Source organism: Hyaena hyaena, unplaced genomic scaffold, assembly GCF_003009895.1.
Source record: "Hyaena hyaena isolate Hyena2069 unplaced genomic scaffold, ASM300989v1 scaffold_532, whole genome shotgun sequence".
Taxonomy (NCBI): Eukaryota; Metazoa; Chordata; class Mammalia; order Carnivora; family Hyaenidae; genus Hyaena; species Hyaena hyaena.
Window position 1 is genome coordinate 1050457 of NW_024081165.1, and position 15665 is coordinate 1066121.

General features: G+C 37.9%; 1 protein-coding gene and 1 long non-coding RNA gene across 2 annotated transcripts in view; one reads left to right on the forward strand and one right to left on the reverse strand.

The window, feature by feature from the left end:
* IPO11 (importin 11) overlaps nucleotides 1-15665 on the forward strand; it is a 197697-nt gene that overhangs the window by 37760 nt on the left and 144272 nt on the right. The window contains exons 4-5 of the mRNA XM_039255589.1: nucleotides 3376-3448; nucleotides 5084-5287. Of these exons, the coding sequence (XP_039111520.1) occupies nucleotides 3376-3448; nucleotides 5084-5287 (277 nt within the window). The remainder of the gene's footprint in view (nucleotides 1-3375; nucleotides 3449-5083; nucleotides 5288-15665) is intronic.
* LOC120247597 lies at nucleotides 8846-10681 on the reverse strand. Its single transcript, XR_005532363.1, has 3 exons — nucleotides 10535-10681; nucleotides 10333-10373; nucleotides 8846-9135 (listed from the first exon to the last, which is right to left on the reverse strand). It is a non-coding gene; the product is annotated as an uncharacterized LOC120247597 (long non-coding RNA).

Below are 15665 nucleotides of genomic sequence, written 5' to 3' on the forward strand. Positions count from 1 at the left end.
TGGGTAAATTCCTAGCAGTGCTATTGCTGGGTCATAGAGGAGTTCTATTGTTAATTTAATGAGGAACCTCCACAATGTTTTCCAGAGGGGCAGAACCAGTTTACATTCCCACCAACAGTGTAGAAGGGTGCCCGTATCTCCACATCCTCGCCAGCATCTAGAGTTCTATGATTTGCTCATTTTAGCCACTCTGACTGGCGTGAGGTGGTATCTCAGTGTGGTTTTGATTTGTATTTCCCTGATGAGGAGGGACGCTGAGCATCGTTTCATGTGTCTGTTGGCCATCTGGATGTCCTCTTTGGAGAAGTGTCTGTTCATGTCTTATGCCCTTTTCTTCACTGGATTATTTGTTTTTTGGGTGTTTGTTGGCAGTTTGGATACTAGCTCTTAATCTGATATGTCGTTTGCAATGATCTTTTCCCATACTTTTGGTTGCCTATTAGTTTTATTGACTGTTTCCTTTGCCATGCAGAAGCTTTTTATCTTGATGAGGTTCCAATAGTTCATTTTTGCTCTTGATTCCCTTGCCTTTGGGGATATGTCTAGTAAGAAATTGCTGCGGTTGAGGTCAAGGGGGTTGATTTTTAATGTTCCAGGTTATAAGCCACACTGATTGTTCCATCTCATTGGTTTTTAAGCCAAATGTTAGAGGGATTGGTTCTTCTTGTGTGTCCCTGTGTGTGCTCCTCATGCCTGGGGCACCTGGTGTGGAGGTTTGCTCCTCTTCCTTCTTTGCGCCTGTCTCCACCCTCCTCCTCAGACAGTCCTTCAGGTCTCCTTTGCTCTTAACCGTGTCTCTGCCCATCCTGCCCTCTTCAGTTTGACTGCATTTAGCTGTGAAGAGTCTTTTCTGCCAGTCTTCAGGTTGTTTTCTGGATTGTTTACACAAATGTGGGTGTTAAACTATTTATGTGTAGGAAGGTGATTTAGGATCCTCCTACTCCACCATCTTCCCCTGAAAAGCTGGCAGCAGTAGTCCTTTAAATTTAGCTTTCTAGTGTTAGTGTTCTAGTGTTCTTCCTTTCATTGGTATTGGGCTTCCATCTGGATCTACTGTTGTCAGCCAAAGAATTGCGTTTAGTAGTTTTTTGGTATACATCTGTCAGTGAACACCCTTGCCTTCCCTTCCCTTCCCTTCCTTTCCTTTCCCTCTTCCCTTCCCTCTTCTTCCCCTGTTGCCTCCCCTCTCCTCCCCTTTCTTTTCCTTTCCTTTTTAAAAGTAAGCACTGCGAGCCTGGTGGGAATTGAATTGATGACCTGGAGGTGAAGAGTTGCATCCTTTACAGACTGAGCCAGTTAGATGCCCCTAGAAGTCTGTTTTTCTCATTGTATTTTAATCTGGATGTTTTCCACTGACTTCTCTTTAAGTGTGTTACCTTTATTTTGCTATTATTAAAAAAGTCAGTTCTAGGATTTTCCTTCGGTATTTTTTAAAATATTTTTTTTGAAGTTTATTTATTTTGAGAGAGAGAGAAAGAGAGAGAGAGAGACCATCCACAGGGTAGGGACAGAGCTAGAGGGAGAGAGAATCCCGAGGAGGGGGCTGAGAGATCAATCGATTGATCGATTGATCATGGGCAGGGTAGGGGCAGAGATAGAGGGAGAAAGAGAGAGAGACAGAATCCCAATCAAGCTCTGGGCCTCAAACTCACCAACTGTGAGATCATGACCTGAGCTGAAACCGAGTTAGACACTTAACCTACTGAGCCACCCGGACACCCCTATTTTTGATATTTAAAAAAAAAAATGAATTCCAGCTCTGTGGTGAAATACTATAGTTTTCAACTATTTTCTTTAAAAAAAATCATAATTTTTTAAAGTGTGATTCTGATAATTACAATGTCTGTATTTCCTGTGCATGGTTGTGTTGTTGTTTTTGTTTGGCCTGGACCTCATTGTGGGACCTGAACTCAGTACCCTGAGATCAAGATTTGAGCTGAGATTAAGAGTTAATACTGGGGCACCTGGGTGGCTCAATTGGTTAAGCATCCACCTTCGGCTCAGGTCATGATATCACGGTTCGTGGGTTTGAGCCCCAGGTTGGGCTCTGTGCTGATAGCCAGCTCAGAGCTGGAGCCTGTTTCAGATTCTGTCTCTCTCTATCTCTCTCTCGACCTTCCCCTGCTCTCGCTCGCTCGCTCTCTCTCAGAAATAAATAAAAAACATTTTTTAAAAAATTTAAAAACATTACAAAAAAAGGCTCATGCTTAGCTGACTGAACCACCGAGGTGCCCTGTATATCTCCTATTTTTATTTGTGTTTTGATTTTAATAATTTTTACCTGGTTTGTAATATACCTAACATGTTTTTGACTGAATGCTAAACATTGTTTAGGGAATATTGGGGAGGCTTTGAATTTTGTTATTTTTCTTTAGAGAGAATTTAATTTTTTCCAGGCAGACAAATAGAATGTGACTTCAACCTTGGTTTAGTTGAGGGTGGTCTCTTTGTGGTTTACTCTTTTTTTAAATGTTTTTATTTATTTTTGAGAGGAGAGACAGTTAGTGGGGAGGGTCAGAGAGAGAGGGAGACGCAGAATCTGAAGCAGGCTCCAGGCATTGAGCTGTCAGCACAGAGCCCCATGTGGGTCAAATCCATGAACCATGAGATCATGACCTGAGCCAAAGTCAAAGGCTTACCCAACTAAGCCACCCAGGCACCCCATCTTTCTGGTTTACTCATAATTGCAATTTTTAGACTTCTTGGGGTTTCAGCTAGAATTTTGGGTGTTTACCAATGTATTGCCTTGTTGGTTGGCCCTGAGCTTCAGTTTTTGCCTTTTCAGCACTTGATACCTAGTGAAATCTCTTCTTAGCTCACTAGTCTTTTCGTTCCTACTTTCACTTTGATTTCTTATGTTCTGGTTCATCACAGTCCCTTTCCCTTTTTTCTAGACCCTTCATCTTTCAAGTCATGGCTGCCTACATTGTTTGTAGATGCTGCATTAGTTTCTTCATTCTGCCATAACAAACTACCAGAAACTGGGTATTGTCCCACTCAGATTTTATAAAAGAAGGCAATGGAAGGCTAATATTTATTCATATAAAAATTTTTTTAAGCAACCAGTAATTTTTTTTAGGCAACTGTTTTTATATCAATAAGCATATGTCACAATGCCACATTTGTTACTCTGGATTTGTCTTACTTCCTATTTTTTACTATTTTGTGCTTTGTATTCAGTTGTGAAGAAGTTTAATGCTTAAGAATTACTTGATGTGTCAATGTACAAGTAATGGAAATAATGGTATTTATTTACCAAAACTAATCAGAGACCTCTTTTTTGAAAGGGGTTTTATTGTTAAAATTCAAAGTAGTGTTTACTAGTGTTTATTGTTAGGTAGCATTCTCTTGCATAATGAATGAATCTTTTTACAGTGCTCTCTCAGAGGAGGAGAAATCTACGTTGCGTGCAGGGCTAATCACCAACTTCAATGAACCAGTAAATCAGGTTAGTGAGAAAATGAATGCTAAGTATACTTTCTATTCCCTTACTTTTTACTTCTTTTCCAAACTAATTTTGTTTTCTGGCAGGAAAAATGCTATTTTACCGTGTCTATTCATAATATTTGTGGGTTTTAAATTTTGACATTCATTTCTAGCTGTTAAGAATTTTGGTTATATTTGACTATTGTAAAATTCAGAAGTCATTTTAAGAAATACAATATTGAAGCAAGTCTCTGATTTCTAGTCTCATTGCATAGAAATTGCTTGTAATGATTTGGTATTCTCTACCTCCTTTAAAAATTTTTTAAATTATTTTTATGTTTATTCATTTTTGAGAGAGAGAGAGCAGAATAGGGGGAGAGAGAGAAGGGAACAGAGGATCTGAAGCGACCTCTGTGCTGACAGCAGCAAGCCCAATGCAGGGTTCAGACTCACAAACCTGAACCCGTGAGATCATGACCTGAGGCAAAATCAGATGGATGGATGCTCAACTGACGGGGCCATCCAGGCACCCCATCCCCCTTCTTTTTTTTATACTACAGGATATTTTGTCTCTTCCCTTCACCCATGACATTTTCAATTCTCCCTATATACTGTGAGGGGGTTGGATAATAGATTATACAGTTCCATTTCTTTCTTTCCTTTATAGTGAGATTTTGCTTTTAAGAATAAGTTTTGCTTATGGATTCAAAATTCTAGAATTTTTACCAGTTTCTATTTATTATGCTTAATTATTTTGATTTGAATATATAGCCTTACTGTATTTAGTGATAAATCTAATGGCAGTTTTATCTCAGTCTGTTTTAAAGTGAATATTCTATTCTCTATCTATTCTTAGTCCTCTGCTTTGTCGTACTTTGAAGGAGGTGAGGAAAGAATGAGATGAAAGAAGTAATTCTCACTGAGGCAGGAGATGGTTGGGAGGGGTTTGTAATAGACCATTGCTTAATATGTTCTGTCAGCCAGCTTTTGGGGAAAACTGATCTGTACAAATGTCATTATTTACAAACACAATATTTTATGTTCATTTCTACTCTTATGTCAGTGATTCTCAAACTTTGTGGTCTTATGACTTCTTTATTCTGCTAAAATAAAATGGCACATTATATTTGTTGATATTTACTATGTTACTAATTAAAACAACAGTAATAAAATATTAATGAAAATTAATAAAACCGTTACTTATTAACACATACAGAATTTTTAAAAATGAACCGTAGCTGTTTCTCGCAACAAATACATATTTAAGGAGAAGAGTGACATTGTATTACATTTTTGCTTATCTCTGTGGTGTCTGGATAATTCAAAGAAAACGTCTAGATTTTCATATCTGCTGCTTCTTTACTCTGTTGCTAAGTATTATTTTGGGAAAAGTTACATGAAGAACATCTAGCATCATAGTGATAAATTAATGGGAAGAGAAAGACCTTGCAGATCCCTGAAAGGGTCTTAGCTGCCTTCCCCTCCTCTAGAGAGTCATAGACCATACTTGGTGAACCACTGTCGTGAGAAAGAAGTTACCAGTCAAATTGTCATATGTATAACTGACCAAAAGGTAATTTTCAACTGTGAATGCATTCCTTATCTGTTGCTTTGATTATATATGTGTGTTTCTGATGATTAATTTGTTTCCCTTTAGATTGCAACCCAGATTGCAGTGCTGATTGCCAAAGTTGCTCGATTGGACTGTCCTAGACAGTGGCCTGAACTGATTCCCACTCTTATAGAATCTGTGAAAGTCCAAGATGATCTTCGACAGCACAGAGCATTACTTACCTTCTATCATGTTACCAAGACTCTGGCTTCCAAACGTCTGGCTGCTGATAGGAAATTGTTTTATGATGTAAGTGATTTAACATAGTTAATTTTGATTATGAAAACTGCTACTTGTGAGAAAATGTCTGTAATTTTACTCCTCTAAATATTATATTGAAAGATTATGAATTCTTTGCATTTGACCTCAGAAAATTTAGAATAATAACATCTGAAAGATCTTATTTTTTATTAAAAAAAATTTTTTTTTAGATTTATTTATTTTTGAGCGAGAGCGAGAGAGCGAGCATGAGCAGGGGACGGGCAGAGAGAGAGGGAGACACAGAATCTGAAGCAGGCTCCAGGCTCTAGCACAGAGCCTGACCTGGGGCTTGAACTCGTGAACTTTGAGAGCATGACCTGAGCTGAAGTCGGACGCCCTATCAACTGAGCCACCCAGGCACCCCACATCTGAAAGGTTTTAAACTGGATAGTGATATAACCAGTAAGATTGCTTAGTTCCCAGTAGGGGGAGATTGGTTGGTATAGAGAATAGTCTGAAGGTAGAGACTGTTTGACGCTATAGAGGTTCAGATGGGGAAAAGAAGCGGCAGTAAAGGGAAAATTTATGAGGGATAGAGTTGAAATATAGGAAGTTAAAATTGACATGCTTGGGTAATTGATGGATGTAGGGCAGATGTAGGGAGGGAGTCTGACATAACTGGTGGGTGAGAGCCCTTTATTGGATGTTTTAGCACCATTTATTGAAAAGACTTTGATGTTTTCATTCACTTGCTTTGACATTTTTGTATTTGACTGTTTTCACCTTACTAAAGTAGTGATTTTCATACTGTTCAACCTAATGTTTTGGACTGCACCTTGTAACACTGGTGAGTCTCATAGTATTTTTAACAGTGTTCTGGTTTGTCTTTGTAATCCTTACTTTGACAGTATAATTTGGGAATCTGATTTTTTAACAGGCTCCCCAGGTGATTCTTATATACATCAAAGTTTAAGCCAGAATCCCATTAGGTCCTCTATACTTTGTTTTTAAAAAAATTTTTTTAAATGTTTATTTGATTTAGAGAGAGAGAGAGAGAGACAGAGGGGGAGACACCTCTCCTGAGGGTTCCTGTCTCTTAGCTGTGAGCACAGAGCCGCATGTGGCTCTTGAACTCCTTACTGATTGAGCCACCCAGGTGTCCTGGTTCTCTATACTTTTAACCCAGTGGGTTTAAATAGTTAACCTTAGGTTTACTCAAGGATGTTGAGCATAAGAGAAATTCTTTTCGTTAAAGATTGCTTTTTAGATCATTGTTGCGTTTGCTTGATAGCCAACTAGGATTTTTTAAGTTTATTTTGAGAGAGGGAGTGTATGTGTACACACACACACACACACACACACACACACACACACACACATTCTGTCTCTCTCTCCCTCTCTCTCTCTCTCTCAGGAAGAGGCAGAGAGAGAATGAGAGAGAGGGAGAGAGAGAGAGAATTCCAAGCAGGCCCTGCACTGCTTGCGTAGAACCCATGAATCATGAGATCATGACCTGAGCTGAAATCAGGTTATGAAAATCATAACCAACTGAGCCGCTCAGATGCCCCAAAAGCCAAGTAGGATTTAAGAAATGGACTGTTTATCCTCTCAGGTTTTTCTGTGAATTTATTGCTAATTTTTTTCACCTTTACCCTCATCTTAAACCTTTCCACTTACTTTTATATTTGCTGTTTTCCAAAGTCAAGTGTCTAGAAGATAGTGAGTTACAGTTATTTTGTCAAAGAGTACCCTTCTGTAAAGTCTTAATTCATAGTTCAACTTTTCTCGAGTTGTACTCTCCTAATGTGTTGTTTCAGTTTAAGGTATAATTTTTACTCAGTTTAAGCAGTCTGTATAAATTGTATTTTTTTCCCCATAAAGTGATGCTCATTTATTTTTCAAACTGTGCCTAATCAGAGACTGTATTCTGGATAGCTTGAGTTAACTTTCTGACCCTTTCAATTTTCTTGCTCCGTTTTCTTGTAGTATGAGGCTCTTTCCTCTAAGTATGCAGAAAAATGTAGGTCTACTTAGCATCTTATATGTACTTTCAGCATAGTATCAATTCCATTGTGCTTACATTCCATTGTTGACTTACCTTTGTTAGATCCCCCACACTATGAATTTCATGAGAGAGGAATATAAGCCTTTATTATTACAGTCTTACTGTCAAGTCCAGAAGAATGCGAATGAGTGGGTGGTGGTGCTCAGTAACTGTTAAATGAATATAGAAAAGGAGACTTGTTCTAGATACCTTCTAGGTTTTCAAGTGGCATAGTGCAAACCTTAAAAGAGCAGGAGTTTTGGGAGAATATGCAAAAACTTAAGATACCTGGAAAAAATTCAGCTTACACCTTTCAATTTGAATTGAAGTAGCGAAACCTGGAAACATGGAGCATAGTATAGACTATGAGGGGAATTGTGTCTAATGGGTTTTGTATAAGACGTGTAGTTTAATTAAGGTAGTATATGTAGGAAGACATTATTATAAAAAGCAATTTTGTGAGGACCTGGTTGGCTCAGTTTGTTAAGCGTCTGACTTTGACTCAGGTCATGATCTCAGGGTTCGTCAGTTGCGTTTGGGCCCTGTGTCGGGCTCTGTGCTGACAGCTCAGAGTCTGGAGTCTTTACATTCTGTGCCTCCCTCTCTCTGCCTCTTCCGCTGTTTGTACTCTGCCTCTCTTTCTCTTAAAGATAAATAAACATTAAAGAAATTAAGAAAAAAAAAACAGTTTTGCTAGCTAATAAAGTAGCCCCTGTTATTTTGGTAATTTGAAAGGTAGGAAAGTTTTCTTACTGATAATATTACTATAATGCTAAGATGGTCTTCATGTACTAAATTAGTTTCCTACTACAGAAGAAAAAATGAAAGCTCATAGTTGAGCTGCTTGCTATAGCAAAGTGTTGCAGTGTGCACTCAAAAGTGCAACCTGCTACTCTTTGTGTGCCAACAATTTCTATATTCTATTTTTCTTTCACATTAAAATAATTTAGGTCTTTTTCTGGGGTGACATATTACAGAATCAGCAGTTGAGAGAAAATTGTTTTGCAGTAACAATATTGAGCTTGATTTTACACATAAAAGAATTTGTTTTTGATAAAACAGTATGCTTTTCATAGAAACTTGAATATAAAAATGTTGATACTAAGTACTGTTAAAATCAAAATCTGGAGTCTGTGAAAGCAAGGAAATTTAAGGTACAAATTTATTTATTTATTTATTTTTGAGAGAGAGTGTGAGCAGGGGGAGGGCAGAGAGACCGAAGGAGAGAGAATCCCAAGCAGGCTCTGAGCTGTCAGCACAGAGCCCAACTTGGGGCTCAAGCTCACAAACTGCGAAATGATAACTTGACCCAAAATCAAGAGTTGAATGCTTAACAGACTGAGCCACGCAGGTGCCGCTTTTGGTGGGATCATTTAAGGGAGGGAGAGACTCCATGGGACTAGCTTGAATTAAAAAAAAAAAAAACAAAAAACCCCGAGAACAAAAACCCCCCCCACAAAACTGTGTGCTGAACACTGAACAGGAGAATTTTATTTTATTTATTTTGAGGGAATGGGAGGGGAGAAGGAGAGAGAGAAGGAGAATGAGACGGAGAGATGGAATCCCAAGTAGGCCATGCACTGTTGGTGCAGAGCCCAATGCTTGGCTTGAAGTCACAAACTGTGAGATGACATGAGCCATAACCCAAGAGTCAGCCGTTTAACAGAGCCACCCAGGTGCTCCAGGGAGAATGTTAGTATAGCACAGTGTACACAGTCCTAAGAAAAGGGGCTTAGAAAAAGAATAAAAACTCAAAAAACTTATCACTAAAGTCTTTTTAAGTTGCTCTTGAAGTAGTGTTCTTTGCTTTGTCCGTCTGACAGATCCATTGTATTGGATGCCTGAGGCATAGCTGTGAACAAAGATAAGGTCTCAGATGGGGAGGAGGGTAGTTTCACCTTTTCTGCACTCCTAACGACTTGTGATACTTTGGATACATAAGCGCATCATGTAGGCACCAGTGGCAGAAGACAGGTTTGTGTCTCTGCTAGGATTAGAGGACTTTGGGGATCTGTAAGATGGGCTGCAGTGACCGTGGTAGGTTTGAGAACAAAATGAAAATCAGGGTTTGCTAAGAAATATGTAGGTAACAGATGTTACCAGTCTGTAGGAAAGTCCTTCAGTGAAAGTGAGTGTCAGTTGAGACATTGGCATTTTGACTAGAAATTTTTGAGGTAGATCTTGTACCCACCAGAGTTTCTGTCCTGAAACACTTTGGTAATTTTAAATATGTATAATGATATTAAAGAAAAACTGATCACTACCAAAGTAACTACCTTTTTGTCATTAAGAGCATACAGGTGTTTTTAAAACTTCTTGTTATGAAATACTTAGAATATACAGAAAGCATAAGAAAAATATAAATTGCCATATATCCATCATCGAGATTTAGCAGTTTACATTGTGCCATTTTTGTTTTAACACTTTTTACCTAAGGTATTTTAAAATGATTTAAAGATTTCATGATATTTTATTATTAAATATTCATCTGTAAGAAGATAGATTTATTTTGTTTATAATCATTTAACCTTTACCAAAACTAAAAGTAAAAATAATGATTTAATACAATACTATGAGCATATTTTCTACATTGTTCTCATATATACTTTAACAAGTGGTTTGCTTGAGCCAGAAAAATAAATAATGTGGGTACATTTGGTCAAGTCTCTTAAGTGTCTTTTAATTTAAAATAATACTCATTTCCTTTCTTTTCTTTTTTTTTTCTTTTTCATGCCACTCACTTGGTAAAAGATTTGATTCAAATGTCTTACAAGATGTTGTACATTCTGTATCTGTTGATTTTATGCGTGTTAAGATCAAGGTTAAGCAGATTTTACAACTATTAGATTATGGGTAATAATTTTGCCCCACTATTCATGATTAATTACAAGATAAAACTAAAAGTTTTTCAGTGCTCATGTTTCTTAGGAGAAAATAGTGAGAATAGTGGTCCTGAGGCTAAAAAAAAAATATTTTAAATGCTAAAAGAAATAAAATGTTCTGTAATGGTTCCCTTTTGAAATTCAAGGAATCAGGTCTTTGTACTTACCAGTTAAAATCGCTTAGCAGCCAGTGGGTGGCACTGTTTCTCTGGTTTAGAAAAAGAAAACGCAAATATCGATGGTTTTTTTGTGAACCAGTACCTAAAATGTTTCATTAAATAGCTTGTTTTCATATCACCTTACTGAGTTGTCTCCCGTCTGCCTCCATATTTTTGAGAAGAAAATGTAGAAGAAATATTATTATTTTACCTGTTTCATTATTTTCCCTTTCCCCGCTGAGCCTTCAATGAGCATACATCATTTGGCGTCTTCTGGAGCAGGTAGAAGTTTGTGCTGGACTTGTGTATGTAGGACAGCTGTCAGTGTTCCTTCCCAAATTCCTTTGGTTTCTTCCTTCGTTATTTGTCCTTCTCCTTTTACTCTTGGGCTGAAAGGGTAGTGCCGTTGCTGCCTCTTCATTCCAGCCATTTCTGTTGTGTAGACCTTTTGTTGTAGGCTAGTTAAAAAGGATTGTGAATAGAGCTTTGATAGATGCCTAATGCTCTTAACCAGGTGCTTACCACCAGACCTGGAACACAGGACAAAGGAGAATACCAATTAAAAAAATTTCCCCTATACTACTTGGCTCTTTCTTAATTTTTGCCTTAAATGCCGCTTGCCTTCATTCAGCAATACCTGCTGTGTGCCAAAGATACTTAGGTGCTTTTCATATTTATATGACAATTCATTAAAGTGGCACTTTGATACTATTTACTTTTCAGGGCTAGAAAGAAGGAAGAATTAATAAAGATCTAACGGTGCCCTTAATATCTATAAACTTGATGACATTATTTTTTTAAGAAATAGTGATGAAAATTTCAAACATTGCTGAAAGTTTCTTGAGGTAGAATGATAGAACATTTGACATTCTTGAGTTATGCAACTTTCTTACACGTGGTTAGTGAAATTATAAAAGGATTTATAAAAGGAAAAGAGGACGATTTTATAGAACAACAGAATTTTTTTAGGATGACTTTGATTCTGCCATGGTGAAATACTTCCTTTTGTTCACTTTTGTCACATTGAGGACCTTTGGTTCAGTATTCACAGTTGTTTTGTGGTATATTTTGGTTTTTTTGTATTGGGAGTGAGTGGGAAGGTTTTTATGTTTGGTATGTATACTATAATTTACATTGTGCATTTTAAGATGGTGGCATTCTATAAAGGGATATTCTCCTGGTAATAGAAGCAGCACCAAAGACAGTGCTCAGAGCTTACATTTTTAACAGCTATGTTCTAATGTCTCTTAATATCCATACATGCAGAATCAATATCATAAATCCTGTTCTCCACAAGTTATATAACAATTCAGTAATGGTAGAATTTTTTTTCATAACAAAAAGGAAAAATTCCCCAAGTTCACTGAGATCAATACTGCTCCTAATGTGGATACAATGAATTGTGTGAATCAGAATCTTACCTAAGATTCTTCTATAAATCTCACTCTCCTTTGTACACCACTCAACAGAACATGTACTTTTGTTCCATTATTTATATGGAATACCTATGCAAGACAGCTAATACAAATTGAACATTCTTCTGATAGAAGTATATAATTTTTATATACATATAAAATTTGGTGCAAGTCCCATTCATTAATCCTAAGAGTCATGGGGCCTTCTGTCTAATTCTCAGTGCTCTCTTCAAACGGTGCTTGCCAGACTCAATAAATACTAACATACCATTTCTTAGTTCCTTAAAAATAAGATTAAGCTTGAGGAAAAAAGTTGACCAAGTGGAATCTGACACCAGCTCAAGAAAAAAACATATAACAAGAGGCACTTGCGTGGCTCAGTCAGTTAAGTGTCCAACTCTTGATTTGGGCTCAAGTCATGATCTCACGGTTCATGAGATCACGTCCTGTGTTTGGTTCCTTGATAACAGCAGGGAGCCTGCTTGGGATCCTCTCTCCCTTTCTGCCCCTTCTCGGCTTACTTGCATGCACTCTCTTTCTCTCTCTCGCAAAATAAATAAACATTAAATATATAGGGGATAACCTGTCATTCTAAATCACCAGCATATTTTGAAAATTGTAACCCTACTCAAGAGGTTCATTGCTTGGAGTGCATCAGATGCAACACAACCCAAGGAAGTGTTGAAATCAAGAATTTTGTATTACTTGTTAGAAGTAAGGAGACCGGGAGAGAGCTCTCAGAGAACTCTGTTCCTGTGGGGGCAGTGCAGGAAGCCTTTATTCAGTGATCAGGGGCAGGGGCAGGGAGCTCCCATAGGCACTTTGGTTCAACTCCACATGCCTAGCATGTCAACACGCTTGTCAGTGCATATATCCCATGTTCAAAAAAAGGCAGAAAACTCTGCCCATAGGAGACCTTAGAATTATAATGAACTAAATGTAACTTCAAGACAACTCAGAGGGGCCTCTGTGCAGGTCCTCAGCTCTAACCCAACTCAAATTGACTCATATAAGGGGCTATCAGGGGAGATAATCACAGCAAGGAGCTCTCCAATGAAGCACCTACTTGGGAGTCTCCTTGGCTAGAACTGCTGGGTTGGCAAAACAAAACATATTCCTTCCCTGCTTTTGTCCATTCCCCTCCTCCCTCCTGCTGATAGCTTTCAGCCCTCTTCTTTGAGTAGCTTCCCCTTGCATCTTAGCTAACAAAAACATGTCAGATTTATTTTAAAGGTGTTTTACAAGAAAAATAGCTTCTAAAAAAGTGCCCTGGATTCTGAACATTTTTAATGAAATCTGTACGTAGAAGTGAATGTTAAACAATTAGTATTAAAGAGGAGATGTGATGGAGCACCTAGGTGGCTCAGTCAGTTAAACGTCAGACTTCCGGCTTAGGTCATGATCTCAGTTTGTGAGTTCCAGCCTCACATCAGGCTCTGTGCTGACAGCTCAGAGCGTGGAGCCTGTTTCACATTCTGTGTCTCCCTCTCCCTCTCTCTCTGTCCCTCCCGTGATTGTGCTCTGTCTCTCAAAAATGAATAAATGTTTAAAAAAAAAAAATGTGAAGGAGAGCTAGAAAAATAATTTGTAAGCAAGAGGCTGGTTTAGAATGTAATAGTTTTCTTATTTGGAATTTGGGTATGGCACCCCTTAGATTTTATTTACTACAGAGTATAAAATGGGTCTAAAAATTATAAACAAGGCTATGGACTTCAGTTTACTTGATTAAAATACTTGCTACAGTAAGAAATTTACTTTAAAGGTTTACTTTCAGATCTTATGTGTAATTCCTGTCCTTTTTCTACCTCTAGATCTCTTGGTTTTCTTTCACTTTATTCTGGCAGACAAATATTTTGATGATTTGTGTGTTTGGAAGAGTATATGATGCTCTAACTTAAAATTACACAGTGCATGTAATAAAAATTAAAAAGATGTATTTTCCAATTCTTAGACATGTATCTTAGGCTCATATTTTCAGAAAGGATTCAATTTCCTAAGAAAAATATTGAAGTTCATTATAGTTGTAAGTAAACCTTACAAATTTTTGACATTGGTTTTTCAGTTATATCCCTTTTGATTAGAGTATTTCTTTCTCTGTCATAGGAGTGTTTCATGGTATGTCAACTTTAGATCCTTAATTTTTTATGAAACTGCTGCTTGTGCTGTAATACGGTGTTGAGATAATTATCACTGCTATATTTTAGCAGTCTTGAAATACTACAATTGAGTATTTTTGTTTTCTTCTCTGAAATATTCCATGTATGGTTGAGAATATGTTGAAGTTACTTAATAAGTAGTCATTGTACCTTTGTCAAGCATGTGCCCAAGACAAGAGTGGGCCAACTGCTACCCCTGACTGGTAAGTTGGTGAAGATAGGACCCCTTTTAGATTCATTCAGTTGGTTACCTATTTTGGGCAGAGAAAAGAAGTTAGCCATGGGTACCAACTCCCTCTGGTTTTTGTTGATACACACCAAAAAGAATGACCAAAGCAATATGGGTGAATGACTCAGATGCAGATTGTGGGATCCACTATTGCTAAGGAGCCAGTTCTAGAACATAACTAAATAGTTCGGTTTTCTGCAGCTCTTTTTGAGGGGAATGGGTCAGAAAACTTTACATCTTATCAGAACCTAGGAGATGAGGAGAAGCTGTTTTATGACAGCTTAAATGAGATGACAGGGAGGTCAGCAGGAAATTGTCTTGTAGCAGTTCCTTACAAGCCTTCCATTTCTTGTTTTTTCAGGAGGATTGTAATAGGTTGTGCTGATAATCCGCTTTGAGGTTCAAGCCTTTGTGTGGCCTTTGTAGGTACATGCAAAATCACCAGCGAGATTTGGCAAAGCTCTCTGCCTACACCTGTAAACACACACATGTCATTAAAATGACTGAATTAAGGGGTGCCTGGGTGGCTCAGTTGGTTAGGTGTCCAGCGCTCAATCAGCTCAGGTAGTGATCCCAGGGTCTTGAATTGAGTCCTAGTTTGGGCTCTGCATTTAGTGTGGAGCTTGTTTGGGATTCTGTCTCTCCCCTCTTTCTGCCCCTCTCCTGCTTGTGTGCCTGCTCGCTCATGCACGCTTGCTCGCACTCAAAAAAAAAAAAAATTCCCTATTAAAATAATAGAAATGGAATTTGCTTTTTTCCTGGAAGTATTATTTTATTTGCAGGATTCCGACTGGTTTCTGATGCCCAATCTTATCATAAATCCAGTATTTAAAGGAAATGATAGACTTTTATCTGGATTAAGAAAAACTTTTTTAAGTATGCTAATGATAACTAGTCATATGTACTTCCATCTCATTTTTATTTAAAGTAAATGGCCATGTAGACTCAGCTGTATTGCTCTTAGACCTTCTGGAAGAAAAGTAATACAGGATACCATTAGAAAGGGTTCTGCCTCAACCTGGGAGGCAGAGGCCAGCTGCAGCCCAGTGTGAAAGTCAGGTGTTTCAAATACCAGTACAAAATAGGAAAGCAGCATGGCAAGTGTTGTGGTTTGTATGTTCCTGGCTTTTACATGCCCCCAAACCATATGGTAGAACTGGCAGAACAGAGAAACCTTTTGTATTTCTTAGTATATTGTTTCATCTGCCTTACTCGGTGACTGTTTGTCAGTGTTTTAAGTTTATATATTTATTTAATCTTGACACCCACTGCGGGGCTTGAACTCATGGCCCGAAGCTCAAGAGTTGCATCCTCTTCCATCTGAGCCAGCCAGGTGTCCCTGTCACTGTTGTAAAAACTGTGTGTTGCCACATGTTAGTGAAGAAAAATAGAAAATGTCAGACTGCAGTGCAGGCATTAGATTAATGTTTTGAGAAAAATGAGTCTTTTTGGTGAGTGTCTGTGTGTTCATACCGGCAGCCAGCAAATGGTCATTGCTACTGTATGTTTTGGCTTGAACAGTTTGAAATATGATAAACGACT